Below are 15,070 nucleotides of genomic sequence, written 5' to 3'. Positions count from 1 at the left end.
GCTTTGGATTTTGAACAAAAAACATAACGCTCGCAGACCGATCAGCTGACCCACAACGCGCTTTGCTATTGTATATTACTATATGTCTATATCTGTATGCAGACGTGTCCCGTAGCTACATTTACTTGTTTTTTCTTCATATTGAGGTGTCAAACCTTTCCTGTCTCCGCACTGGACCGTGGTGTCACAGGGGAGGTGCTCGCTCTCCACACCTCCGAGGCTGGAGCTCACACTCCAGGGTATGATGTCCTGTTGTGGGCTGGAGCTGGGACAGGGATGAGGCGAGTCTGGGACAGAGCGTGACTTGGTTTATGACTTTGTCACAGCCAAACTGCACAGAAGCGCACATTCAGAGCTGGACACGCACCGGGCACCTCTTCACTTCTGGAGAGACGACACTCACTCGGCAACCCCTCCCACATGCAGCGGCCACACACATAGAGGAACAGCGCACCTGCAGCAGACACTCTACATTCACTCCTACAAAAGCCTATTTTAAGGCTTAGAACGCATTATTTCTTTTTCCATTCATTGTAATGTGAAAAATTTATTTCGAACAAATCGCTTCTCGAACGGCCGTCTGGAAGGGCTTGTGGTCGAGAACCGAGGTGCCACTGTATAAGCCAGTTCTGAGACTTTATATGTCAACAAGTACGTCATGCTTTGCTGCACGCTTGACAAAATTACCTGCCAATTTACTACACACATCGCCATCCCAACACAGAGACGTGTCTTATTTTATCTTAGTTGAAGGTGTTAAATATCCGTCATTGTCAGAGATTCTGGAAAGTTACATGACGTGGATTCAACAAAGAAAAAAACATTTAACATATTTGGTCCAATAAACCAGTAAATTTCAATAAGCGTGAAACATGTCCCCATAACACCGTTGTCTACGGTGTCCAATGTTGTGGCCGTTCAGACAAGGAGTGCAGTGCTTACGGGATTTAGAAACCGCTGTAGAGATGCATATCCTTCGTTCCCCCCGGAAATTTCACTCCTGGCTGATGCATATAATTATGCCCCACATGGGGTGAGGCGAGTGTGGGCAGGCGTGACTTCCTGTTAGTACTTCCAAACGAGGAAAGTTTGAATGACAGTTTTTTTCATGAGAGGCATGTCACACACCTGGACTTCATAATAAATGGCTCACATGAGTGATGCATGAGGGATTTACATGCAGAAAGACAAAAAGTTATCATTTAAAAATCATCTTATTAAGATCATGTGGTAGGTTGCCATGCACAGTCGAAGCACACCCTAAACCTAACCATCTAAAACAAATGGCTAAAGGTAACCCTGACTTTTAACTAAACTTGAGCCTTATTATCATAACGTCGTTGTTTTGAAACCCTCATCCTCATTTTGTTATGCTCATTTTGGGGCTTAACCTTGTGGGATCCGGCTCCACTAGGAGGTGTTTTCCCCAAAGCTGTTCCTCGCTAGGATAGATATGTTTAAACACACACGCACGCAGGATTGTGGCATTGTCTTTTTGGGGCCAGCTCATTATTTTATTTTGACTTCATCCTCAAATTGAGACTTGGATTTGTAGGGTCCAGACTGAAGGTCCCCACAAAGGCATAAGGTCCTCACAAGGATAATGTTTTGTCTAGAATTGGTCCCCACAAGTGTGGCTAAATATGGGTACACTTCGTAAACTAAATATATAGCGTAAATATTCTGATCTCTAGCTTCCTGTTCTTGTTTTTGGCCCTGTTGACACACACATGTGCCTTCCTGTTGGTGTGTGTGTGTGTAGTAGTAGTAGTAGTAGTAGTATTGTTTAACATTTATTTATGATATCAATATATCATTTAAACATTTATATCATAAAAAACATCATAAATAACCACACTACTACTGGTAAGCCAAGGTACTGGATGATGCATGCTACAATACTGCGAGTAAGTCAACCAATCAGAGCCTGCTGTTGTGTTGGCTCTACAGGATGCAACACAAGGACGAGGCAGGTCTTTTCACATGAAGTGCAAATCCACAGTTTAATTTAAACTTTAAAATATTAGTTAAACTTTAAAATATTAACAAAAGTTGACATTTTGTCAGTGTTGAAATTTGCTGCCTCAGCTGATTCATGTGACACTGAAGGTCATGTCCAGCCCTGGTAAAATTCAACCGAATATGTGAGTGGACTTTGATGCAGTCAACTTTTGCTTTGAAAACACCCAAACACCAATCTTGCTTCAACAGCAGGAATGAATTATCTTTGGGTCAGGTGTGCGAACAAACACACATTTCTGTGGATCTTGTCAGATGAGCACAGAGTAGCGTTCAGCAGACTTCTCAAGATCTCCATAATAGTCTCACCCAGACTTCCGTACCACCGGTACTTTGTGAGCTAAATCAGTCTTTTGTTGGGGGACAGTGAATGCAGAGTTCGTTGCTGAGAGGGTGGATCATGAACAGCGGTCATTATAAAGTAATAGCTTTTGCTTTTGTCATCAGCTCATGAGGTCACAGAGACAATCGAAAAAAGGAGCCTCACAATGCACAATGGAATTGGAGTGGAGCATGGCGCGAGGCTGGAAAAGCTCTCTCAGATATCAGCCAGATGAATTAAGCAACAATGAGTCATTCTCAGAAATGAACTTGGGACCAGTAGAAATGTTCAATTTTAATGCTGAGCTATCATATGGTCAATTTTATATATAGCCGTAAACCAGTCATGTTCAAATTATTTAAGGTTAAACATTAAAAACGAAACCTTTTCTAAACATTGGTGATTTTTGGAAGATCTCAGTCAATGAGTTTCTCTCTGTTTCAATTATTCAATGAGGTCTTTTTTTATTCACGTTTTATTCATGTCCTCTGAGGCAAAATTAAAATAGGCAGACGCTCTCAGGCTGTTTGAAGATGGTAAAGCGAGGCCGGGGCTTTATCCACCAGCCATTTTACCATTCAAGCTGAATCGGAATACAAAGTACTCCGGTGCATAAATGTGTGATTCTCTAGCCAGTAGAGGAAGAAAGTAAAGCCTGCGGCCACATCGCCTATCATTAGCACAAAGAACTGCACTTATCTGATATCAGTTTGATTTAAACGTTGACTGTTTGGAATTATGTTCAAATGTGACGCGACAGTGACAAACATTTTGAGGTTTGGTTTTTAAAAATGATGCCTTAACTTATTCATAAACAAACCAATGAAGCTCCACGACCCTCTTTTCTTTTTTGTGCTTAATCCTTTGATAGTAAGCCTGTATTGCGAACACTTTCACTACTCACTGTGAACTCTGTTTCCATGCAGTGAGGCTGGAGTTAACACTCAATGGTTGCATGGTTTTGGTAAACCTTAAAAGAAAGTGAGCATGACCAACTGAAAGATATAATATTGTATGGCAATCATTCAATAACCTACTGATCCAGAACCAGCTGCCAATGTCACTGTCTCTCAGAAACACTTGGAAAATACAAAACATTGACCTGTCAATGTCGGCATTGAACCATATTCACAGTTGTGAGTCAAAATTGACTGCTGGTTGAAGCCACACTATTGTACCAGTCAGTACTGAGGATACTCAACTGTATCCTCGACCAATAGTGTGCCACTTATAATGCACTGCAACAGTTGTTGCTCCAAGAACGTTTCATGTTACAACACGTCATGAATTTTATTCACTTGTGTCGGTGATCTTTCAGTCACAGTCCATAACGTGACATCAGGCGAAGATATTGTCGGTCAAGCCGCATCAACATGGACGGACCACCGTGGTTTCATTCCTATCAATGATGGATTTTCAACACTGCTTTGATGTACTGTAAATCAACTGTAGTGATTCAATTTCTTCGGTTTGTGTCCGGGAAAACAAACTTTAAAGCACTATTCCTATTTCTCGTCAACAAGCCTCATTCATTGCTTAAAAAAATTATATATATATATATATATATATATATATATATATATATATATATATATATATATATATATATATATATATATATATATAATTTTAATCTTATGCGGTTACCATAACTGCCCTCCTTTTTCTGTTCTGGGGTTTATTAGCTCTATATTTTTCTACAATCGTTCATTTTATAATGGCTTTTGCGTGGCAGAAATCTCGCTCTGCCTTCAGAGTTCAGTCAGAACAACAATAACATTGATATCAAACTCAGGCCTGCCTTTACTGTACGTCTCCGTGAGAGTCCTGCCAACATGGCCGTAACTTCCAAGTGGCTCCTTGACTCTGCCAAGTGCATGAGGCGACCGGTGAAGCCGACCAGACGGAGGGGAAGAGAGTTGATCTGCAGGAACCTGACAACATCCGCACTCTTCCCTCCCTCTGTAATCGCTTCTGTTGTAATCTATTAGCAGAAGCAGGAGCAGCAGAGGGAACAGGTGCAGCTAAATGTTAATGAATTCCTCCGTGGCCACCGTCACTGTAACGTTGGCTGCATGCTTCAATTGCTTGTTAACCTGATGACTTGGAGCACAGCTGACGAGGACACACACATGGTTTCTGTAGGTGAGTGCTAATGTGACACCAGAACCACCTGCAAAGGAACTGCCTTCAGTATGTGGAGGGGTACGTGGTATTGGGTTTGGCTGTTCATTGACATCACATACAGGGGTTGGACAGAATAATGGAAACACCTTTAAGCTAAAAAAGCTTTAAAGTGTTTCCATTATTTTGTCCAACCCCTGTATCTTCAAGGATTTCTATGTCGCACATGCAAGTCGGAGTGCATTCATTCGTGGTGCTTGTCATGAAAAGACAGGCTTGTGTTGAAAATATTATCTTCTTGAGGCCTAAATTATAATCTGAGTGTTATATGTGTTATATCTGTCGGAGAATATAAGAAGCGCAAAGGTGCCTCTGGTCTGTATTTGGTACACTGTACAGTACCAAGGCTTGTATTTTTGTGAATGTGTGCTGTTTTTCTGAGTGCGCCATTTAGAGCGGCCATTATTTTTTTTCTTGTTCTTGGTCTTCTTTTTTGCTTTAATCGTCCATTGTGGGATTAATGAGGTAAATCTAATATGATATTAGTGCATTAGTGCATGATGTTATGTGGACCTACTGCTGCACAATTACTCCAACGTGAAGTCGATCTGAATGTTATGATTCCCCGAAGTTTCACAGTAAACAAAACAAAACAGCTCTGGGCGACGGACTCAGACCTGTCAAATGGTGATGTGTGACCCGTCCCCGGTCTGAAGACATTGAATGGCAGATGCATTCATAGCGTAAATGCTGCCGTTTCAGTGAGCGGTGGCTGGGAGAAAAGAAATATAAATCCAAACCCACATCTGCGGCTGTTTCTCCACTTTAATACTCGTGAATTCACCTGCTAACTGGTCAGACTAGCACAAAATATCATTGGAGATGGACATTACAACTGGATCTGTAATCGCTTCCATTGAGTTGCACTTACATTCTGGATTAATTTCATCTTCTTTTTTAATAAGTATAGTTTATTCATATCTAAAGCAGTTTTTCTTTTGCATTTGAAAGCTGTTCGCACCTTTTAATGTAAAGCACTAGTAATAATTGTGATGACAATATTGATCAAAATAACTTCTGGTGTTGAGAGGTTCGCCAAATATGTTTCCATTATTCATCCAAGAGTGTCATGTTGTTCCTATGTATTTACAAAGATGTTTTCTTCTTTGAACTGCTTGAGAGTGTTCGACAGTAACATGCTTTAGATGAAAAGCCGACACTCACACTGTCGACATACAGATGAGGAACACCTGGAAGCACTGAACAAAGGCTCTTCACTGGCGAGTGCATAAAACGCAGCATAATCTAAATTAATTGTGCTCAGCTGGCTCACCTGTGGTGGTGACAGTCCGTGCTGCCAGATCTATGGGAGACATGCCGTTGGTGTCTTGGCTGTAGTTGGGTTTGACAGCCCGGGGTTGGTTTGTGCTAATGGGTCACCTGCTGACTCCAGACAACACGACTTGATCCAAGTGCTAATCTAGGAAACCCATAATCGTCTCACACCGCTGTAATTTGAAAGTAAGAGTCCAACTGGGAAACACTTCGATCGAAACCAAATTCTGGCTAATTTCGTCCAACAAATAATCCATCATCCATCATCACCATTTATGTTTAAACTCCAAGTAATGAAATACTGAATAATGAAGTGTGTTTTCAGAGGCTCACGAGAATGTCCATTAACTGCTCCGTCTCATTACAAACTGTTTTTTTTTTTCGACCCTGCTGAAAGCTTTATTAAGTCAAGAGCGCAGAGAAAGGATCAGACCAGATTCACTCACTCAAGAGTCGAATAGCACCACGTGTTGTTACATTATGCAGAATTAATTAACATCCACTGAAAGAAGTTTTTTTTTTTCACTCTTCGACTTTCACTTAAAATTATTTTATCCATTCATTAATCCTCTGCCTGTGCAACACACACACACCCACGCTCTAGAGTGATGCTCGATGGCAGATGCCTCACACGACAGATCACTGGTGGCACTGCAAGCATCTGCTGCCTTACACACGTGTGTGTGTGTGTGGGAGAATCAGAGGTGAATTGTTAACATGCAAATAAAGCAATTAAAATGCTTCCAACGCAATGCTAAACACACACCTCCTCCTAGGGTTTTGTGTACACTACTTCAGTGGAATATGATTTGAAATTCACCCTGGAAAACAAGCAAATAAGAACTGGACTCACCTGAGCACCTGCATGGTCCAGTTAAGATGTTCTGAAGGAAATCATGCAAGTGTGGAGGTGGCAGCAGTTGGTTATCTTTATCTTAAAACAAAAAACTATTTGTGGCTAGATAAAACAGACTGCGTAACTCATGAATACAGGCCACATCCACATTGGACTACGACTGGAAATGGCAACACCATTTCATAATGTGTGCATTTAATGGCCCACACTGTAGATCACTCACCCACTATGAGTCTCCAACATCACAGTTCCTATTTATTGATCTCAGTGCAACAAGGATATATATTTTATTTATTTGATCAACGCCCCGCTTGTTTCTATTACCAATGTTAATGGTATGAAGCGATGATGAGTCATATTGACTCACTTGTCCAGTATGTTGAATTTTTCTTCCCTGGTTTGTTACTGTCTTCCAGAGTGTAAAGGTGTCGTGGCAGCCGCCGCCACACGGCACACATAATGGACTCATCAGTGCCTACAAGATCAAGTACAGGAAGACCGGTCGTCGTGGAGACCAGGAGGCAATTGAGCCAAACAACTTCTGGTACCTTTTCACCGGTAAGACTGTTCAAATAACAGAATGTGAGAAGAAGGTTAGATGGCAACAATTGCGGATGCTCCATGATACTGTTAAAAAAATCAGCGTTGGCATTTTCAGTCTTTAAATCATTTTAATTCAGACACGTTTTCATATACCTCCTCAAGGAGGAAGAAATAGAAAAACCTCGCAGAATGCAGCAACTACTCTGTCAGAAGGACAACTGAAAATCATTTTACTTGACGTGAGACGTCGCAGTTTGGTGAAGCTCTAGCAGACGGTGCTATGTCCGTGACATATTTACAAGTTGACCGCTTGTAGCGGCACAGAGAGAGAGAGAGAAAGTGGAAGCAGCTGTCTTCCATCTCTGTGTTTCTGTTAGTTCCTACTTTGGACATTTTGCAAAAGTTTCAAAAGTTTCAAGGCAGGGAATTTGGTGGGTTCTGTCCTAAAACAAGATCTCAGAAAAGCTGGTCATCTAGCTCGCTGAAATGAATAATTATTATTATTTGCATAGCGTTTTGAATGTCACACTTGAACGGCAACTGCTGAGGAATCACTTTCATGAAAACTCTCCATGCTCCGTCAAGTGCTGGTGTTTTAAATGTTGTATTTCATTTGTGGCATTAAAGCCGCTTCTCTCCAGAGCAATTCCAGTGCATGAGCTGCAGGATGCAAACTTTACATGACTGAAAAAGCCCTCACAGCAGACATGCTGCTGCCAAGTGAGCGGCAAGTAGCGAGGGAGGGAGGAGCGGACGCATCACAACCCACAGGGCGTCATCAGAGTGCCGGCTGTCACACGTGACTGGATGTTGTGATAGGCATTGACAGGCAGTGATCGGCATTCACGATCATTATTATCGCCCGATCATGATCTGTGACCGATCAATTGGCACATTCCTACTTTCATATCACACTACACATGCATGCAGACCCAGAGCTAGCTTTACGTCACAGTGTGAATATAAATAACAACTTCTAATTTGTGCGGAACACTAGATTGGCCATTGGACATGTAACCACTCTAATGCATATATGGATGGGGGTAATTACCTTAGTGAAGAGAACAGATGGAAATCCATCGAACAATGGATATTGGTGTCCAAGCAACGCGCTCGGCTCCAATAAAAGATTTAAAATTATACAGGAAGAAAAGATCACTCAGTGACTCACCTGTGGTTTTCTGGTCTTTGCTGATGACTGTTATTACGTTTTGAAGCCTGAAGAACCTCATCTTCACAGCAGAAAAATCACTGATCTCAGTTGGAATCGAGCCGGCAACTCTAACAATGAATCCACATGCCTGCCCACGTTGGGCGGCATTGGTTGTGTTCTCAATATTTTTGTCTTGATCTGTGCGCGATGTACTTATGCAGTATGTTAATGTCAATGCCGCTCAGATTTTTATTTTCTGACAGTGCTTTATTTATAGTTAATTACATCTGGGTCACACTCCAGACCCTGGGCCAGAAAAATGGCAAAAATGTCGCCACAATGCAAAATGTCCCCAAAAGTCGATGTCTTTTTAAGAAGTCCCCACAAGTCTAGCTAAACCAGGTATACACACACGCACGGACACATCCATCCAGATGAATTGAAAGGACATGTCCACTCATCCTTGACAATAATCTTACCAAGTCCCTGGACAACAAAAGCAGCATCAGCACAATAACTGGACACACTATCGCTATCATTATTGTTAATGAAAAGAATCAAACCTATTAAATTACGTTATTTTTGCCCTCTGCAGCTTGACCTGAAGACACAATCTCGAGGGCTGTAAATGCACAAATCTATTTTCCCACAGAAGAATGCGTGTTGGGCTGCATCATATTGTTTGTGTTCATCTTGTCAATGTGTAGCCTTCTGATGGTAATGGAGGTCAGAGGCACCAAAGTAAAAGCAATACCAAGCATTTAGCAGACACTTTGATTTGGAGACCGTCTGTCTCCCCTCGCTTGTTGGCGTGCACGCTTGTGTATGTATATCCATTTTCATTTGTGAAGGCGAATTTGCATTTGCATGGGATCGTGTCGGTGTATTCCAACTGCATTCAAACTGCCACCAGCTATTATTTCAATTTGAGGATTGGAGGATTTGAATGAAACTGATCTCTCTTTTCATTATTTCCCACTGATGGTTATCTTCATCTGTCTGTCTGCTCAGGAACTCATTTCCCAGGTTGTGGTTGGAGTGTGTGCGCGTGTTTGCCTTCGCTAAAATCTGATCTGCCTGCCCCAAGACAGCCTGTCAGCATTAATCATGTCTGTTGACGAAGACTGAACATTTCAATACATAAAGGAATACTTGTGTCTCAGTGTAGCACATGGAAAGTCCAGCAGATTACAGCCTTGTTAAAACATATTTTGTTCATCCAAGTCGGTCTTCACTTCACATGGAAGAGACTAAATGAAATGATGCAGGATGCTTTTGTTGTCCTTGACATACTTGTTTGTTGTCAGTGGGAATCGTTGACGTCATATATTCTTAAAATAACATTTTGATGGATCCATCTGTGGAGTTCTTTATGCATGAATTTAATGATTTGATGATTTTTATTTCAATCTCCTCTAATGCACTGTAAATGTGTACGACAAGTTATATGACATTTGTGTAGCTACTATTTCACATGGCTTCTTAATTGTTACATTGCGTACAATTCAGTGAATATTTTGTTCTGACATCATACAGAGATTGAAGAATATGTCTTGTAATTTCTGCCCACCATAGAGCGTGTCACACTCACATAATGACAAAATAATTATTATTATAATAGAGCAACAGAAGTGCCATTAGCAAATTATAAGTAAGTAAATGCACCACATGCAGTCAAACTGCCAATTCCTACTTCCTGCATGTCATGATTTTGTCAAAGTCAATAACAAGAAAAACACTTTGCTATAGCGATGGATATTTTTTGTTCAAATGCCAAGATTTCTTCCACCATTCTGTAATTCTCTAGACGCCAAAATGCCAGTGAGCATTACCCATTTTCATCTGTCTCTGCAGGTCTGGAGAAGGGCAGCCAGTACAGTTTCCAGGTGTCAGCGATGACAGAGAACGGAACAGGTCCAGCAAGTGACTGGTACACCGCTGAGACACCAGAGAACGATCTGGACGGTGAGGAAGCCCAGAAACACAGTGTGTGAGCGGTGATCTGTAAAAAAGCATGTAAATACCTTCAGTGTCACAACAGGCTCATGAATATTTAACCAGTTTAGGACCATGAAGGGCGAATGGAAGGGAAATTAGATTTGAGAAGGAGAAAGGGGTTAGTGGAAATCTCTGAGTACATACTTTGAGATGATGGTAAATTTATCATTTTTGCAGCGGTAAGTGTGATTTTTGTCAGTATTCTTTGTTCTTAAATAATTTCAAATCATTCATTTAACAATTGTTTTATACATATTTTCATTGTCTGAAACTTGCAAAGTTGCAAGTTCTTGGAATAAAAACAATCAATGGTGGTTTGGTTGTCGCTCACCAGACGTTTGAGCAACGGTTTTAGCTGTTGTTCCGCTCATCCATGCTAACTGTATTTGTGCGCAAGGACACTGAGACGTGAAAATCACATTTCTATTGATTAACACTCAATACACAGATAGGAGACGTCTGTCCCCTGGGGCATGGTGTTCTATTTAATCTGGTCTAATCTGAAAACGGCAGCTCTTATTAGGATCTTAATACACACCAAACACGGTTAGCATGTTGGTCTTAGCTGGGATTGACTTTAAAGGCTGCTGAGTCATAATGTGACGCTTTTCTGCTTCATCTGTTTGTGCTCACAGAGAGCCAGGTGCCGGACCAGCCCAGTTCCCTCCACGTCAGACCCCTGCCCAACAGCATCATCATGTCCTGGACCCCACCGCTTAGCCCCACCATCCTGGTTAGAGGCTACATCATTGGCTATGGTGTGGGAAGTCCGTACGCAGAGACGGTCCGAGTGGACAGCAAGCAGAGATACTACTCCATCGAAAATCTGGGTGAGCAAACTGTGGTTGGATTTTCTACCCACGGAAAACAAGTTTATGGAGTGATGCCTTACTAGACTTGTACCATGAGAAGGTCAGGAAGGCTAATCCTAATAATCCATATTTTCATTCAGTTCTTTCTGTTACTCTGGTTCTTTGCCACGTCATGTTGTCTGCTGTTACTTGTCCAGAGATGCTTGTCGAGCAGTCGAGTAAAGGCCCTGCTGTGGATTAAAGTAGTTGAGTCAGTGAAAGTTAGTTCTTTCAGATGAAGGTGTTTTCTACAATGCCTCCAGCGAGAGATCATCTGAGGATCATTTGATGAAGAATGACACCATCGTCTCTTCAGAGGAAGCTTCCACCGAAAAACTTAATGTGGAGATTCACAGAAAGAGGACAGTGAGCAGCTGCGAGACGAGGAAGTGAGAGCAATATGCTTCTCTGGCAGGAAACCCAACACTCTTGAGTTGCTCTCAGGAAATACCAGACAGAAAATGACAGCCTGAGTCGAATCACAGCGCTTGAGTTGCAACATCTCTTTGAATCCTCACAAGTGCTTTGTTTGGATGGTCGTGTGTGAATGTGGTAGTGTTAAATTGCTGATTCTTTCTAGTAAGATGTAGGCATCGGGTTGGGAGAATAGGAAAAATAGTGTTCGGAAAGTGGGGTCAGTTTTGTGCCTCATCTTAGTCGTGAAATCATTATGTAATATAATATGTACCTTTATTTGTTTGTGGTTAATTGAATGCAACTACGGGCAGCAGGTTACATTACAGATTTATAACACATCCTCATGCATGAGTCTCCCAAACACAGATTGACTTGGGGAATCAGGGTAGGCTACTACATTTGTTCGTTGTTGGGCCACATTGCATGCTTAACTGTGACGCCATCAAGCCAATAAGCAGAAAGAAGGAAGATGATAACCCATAAAAGTTATTTCATTGTTGCATTTCAGGTACCTTTTATTAAAAGTTCATCAGTACAACTCTTGCAGATCACTGAATGTGTTTTAATATTATTTTTATTGATTTGTATTAGGGATTTTGAATAAGCAAAAAGTTCAATTGTTTAAAAAGGCATTGCAGGAATATAATTCAACTAACTCTTTGGTCACATTTTAGATGAGGGGACATTTATTATCTTAAATATACCATGTATTCATATATGTAGTTGTAGCACATTAGCCAGTATTTAATAATTATTGATTGTGTCTGTGATAAAGTATTTAATAGGGTTGAGACGGACTAGATTTTACCCTGGGATAATCAACGGAGCCAGTAGTTAGTTTATTCATAGTTAATACACAGAATGTTCCCCAATCCACTCCAAAGTGTTGCCAAATATTCTTTTAAGGAAACTGTTCATGGCTGAGAAGAAAGACTATTAGTTACACACCACTGAAAACTAAGTGAGGGAAGTTCTAATACGTAGATTTGTTGAATTATATTTACAAATAAAATGGCACTGGTAAAATGGTAAGAACACAGTAAAACTTGAAATTATAATATATGTTAATCCGGTGCCAGGAACAGTTGCCCATCAACGGTTTTAGTCTAGCCTTTAGTCAAGGGTCACATGTGGCCCACATGGCTGCAATTTGCCCAGGTCACATCTAGATATGGTCTGTATGTTCTACGTGTACCGGACTGGGTTTCAGTCCTGCCACAGTTCTAAAAGTTCAAAGAAAGACTTGCACATTCATTTATACATGTCGAGCGTAGCATAGGACTTAGGAGTCTCGCCCTACAATACTGAGATTCACCTCTGCTAATACCTGACATAAGAAGAAATATGTGTTAGCTGCTTTACATGAATGAAAGGACTATAACACAAATGTTTATGGTTGGAGGTGAAGGAGAAAAGATGTGTGTACCGATGTGTTCTCTGGTGATTATACTGTAGTTTAAAAGAAAAGAAAGAAAGAAAAGTAAGGAAGCTATTTCACCTTGGAAAGACTCATATTAGAACAACAACTCTATGTGCGCTCTATGTGCTCCCTGCATGGTACCTGGATCAAATTGAGAATACTTCTGTGTTCCCCCAGAAGATATGGATGAGGTTTTTGGTTTTTGACTATTGTGTCAACCCAGACAATGGAGCAGTGAGTAGATGAAAGAAGATAAAAAAAAAAACTATCTATGTTATTATGCTATTCTAAAGATGACAGACTGCCTTAATGCTTTTATTGAAGACAGTTATTTTTAAATGTAACAATAACCAGTAGACATAAATATTTGCATGTCATTGCACCAAAAGCTGTGAAAGGATTCATTAAAATGCCATTACATTAAAAGTGTAATATTTAACTGCACTTGAATCCGCCTGACAGTCAAAAGTTTCTTCTGCTAATAGGTACGACTCCTTCGTGCATCCCTCTTCTCCTGCGATGGCAGAGTTAATATTGACAGGGAGCTGCCTTGTAGCATCAATTCATTATGATGATGAAATCGCTATTTAATAACAATCAATAATTTAAAAGAATTTAATAAGAAACCCGCTTGAGGTGCAAATCTAATTGTGGGGAGCCGACAAGGAGCAAACCGTCTCCCAAGCGGCTGCATGGAGCAATTTGCATTCCTAAGAAGACAATAACAAATGGCAGGAAATTTTATACACGGCTGAAAAATCATAATGGAAGTGTAATGAAAAAATTAAGTCCAGCCGTCGTGTTGCATGCACACAAGGGAGTGAGCGCACATGTGTCGCAGGCATTTATAATTCATGATGCCGATCATTAATTCTCATGGCGAGGCGTCTGGGGAGTGGCAGAGTGTGTTTGTTTAACTGATACGAGGCTTTGACGGATGGAACATGCAGCATCATCACACAGAGAGAGAGAGCCGCTGCATGACAATAAAGTCACATGACTCCAGGCATCATGAGCTGCTTCACGTTAGAGCGAAACGTCTGCAGGGATCCAAGTTTGACTGGGAAATATTAGGAAGTGTTTTCAGGCCTGCAGAAACAATCTTGAAAGTATCACAAGCTAACTTGGGCACTACATCACATGCAGGTCATTTATTTGGTTGAGACATTGAGATACCTTTAAGCTTGGTTGCTTGAATTCTCTGACCATATGGAAGTATTACAAATGACCGCTCAAATTTACTGTATGACCAGTACATTGATTCTGTACATGAAAAAAAATTATGATAATGCAACCTGCAATGCAATCATACTTTCAGTAAAGTAAATATTATCTGGTCCGTGAAAGCTTTAATGAGCATTGTTAAAAACATAGTAGAAATTGTTTTGTTTCCTTTGTTTTGAATCGGTGATGGAGGAACATTTTGCCATGTTTGTAACATAAAAAACAGAAGCTTTTGACTAACACCTGCCTCTAATAATCATAGTGGTGAATAAAATTGTGGGCACACTTCTATTTTGAAGGGACCTATCCTGCGGATGTAAGAGTCTTTTGAAATTATATCAGACCCCGTGCAAAATAATGTTGAAGTCTACTCTCCACGATGCCTCATGCTGATGATGCTCCATTTTCAACTTATTGTTTTTATGAAATCTTGGCAAATGAGAGATTACAAGCGTGGAGCCCATTACTGCATCACACGACGTACATGACTCTGCCAGCACAGCTCTGAACCCGCCCACTTCCTTATTCAACCGAGCCATGGCTGAGTCAGCTCTGCATTAACTCACACAAAATTCTAATCTCAATTAACACTCTCACTGGTGAAATCATCTCTGATTTTCTCCTGAGCAATGTGTCTGTCATCGCAGGCAGAGACAGAAGTATGTCAGAGAGAGAGAGAGTGACAGCGCTGAGCCATGTCTCAGTCATTTAACCTGTGTTAAACACAAGTGCAATTGTTGATTTAGGATTCCAGCATAAACGCTGCTGTCTCCTCCCTTGCTCATGGTTGTAAATTTACTTTGAGCTT

At 40.9% G+C, this 15,070-nt stretch overlaps 1 protein-coding gene across 6 annotated transcripts in view; it reads left to right on the top strand.

Moving 5' to 3' along the window:
- The window catches only part of dcc (DCC netrin 1 receptor), a 156,280-nt gene that overhangs the window by 97,230 nt on the left and 43,980 nt on the right, over positions 1-15,070 (top strand). For all 6 annotated transcript variants that reach the window (XM_053865318.1, XM_053865327.1, XM_053865310.1 and 3 more), the window contains exons 13-15: positions 7,073-7,214; positions 10,207-10,317; positions 10,986-11,180. In XM_053865318.1, the coding sequence (XP_053721293.1) occupies positions 7,073-7,214; positions 10,207-10,317; positions 10,986-11,180 (448 nt within the window). The remainder of the gene's footprint in view (positions 1-7,072; positions 7,215-10,206; positions 10,318-10,985; positions 11,181-15,070) is intronic.

Source organism: Synchiropus splendidus, chromosome 1, assembly GCF_027744825.2.
Source record: "Synchiropus splendidus isolate RoL2022-P1 chromosome 1, RoL_Sspl_1.0, whole genome shotgun sequence".
Lineage (NCBI taxonomy): Eukaryota > Metazoa > Chordata > Actinopteri > Syngnathiformes > Callionymidae > Synchiropus > Synchiropus splendidus.
The sequence above is the reverse complement of the archived record's forward strand: the minus strand, read 5'-3'. Positions and strand labels throughout refer to the sequence as shown.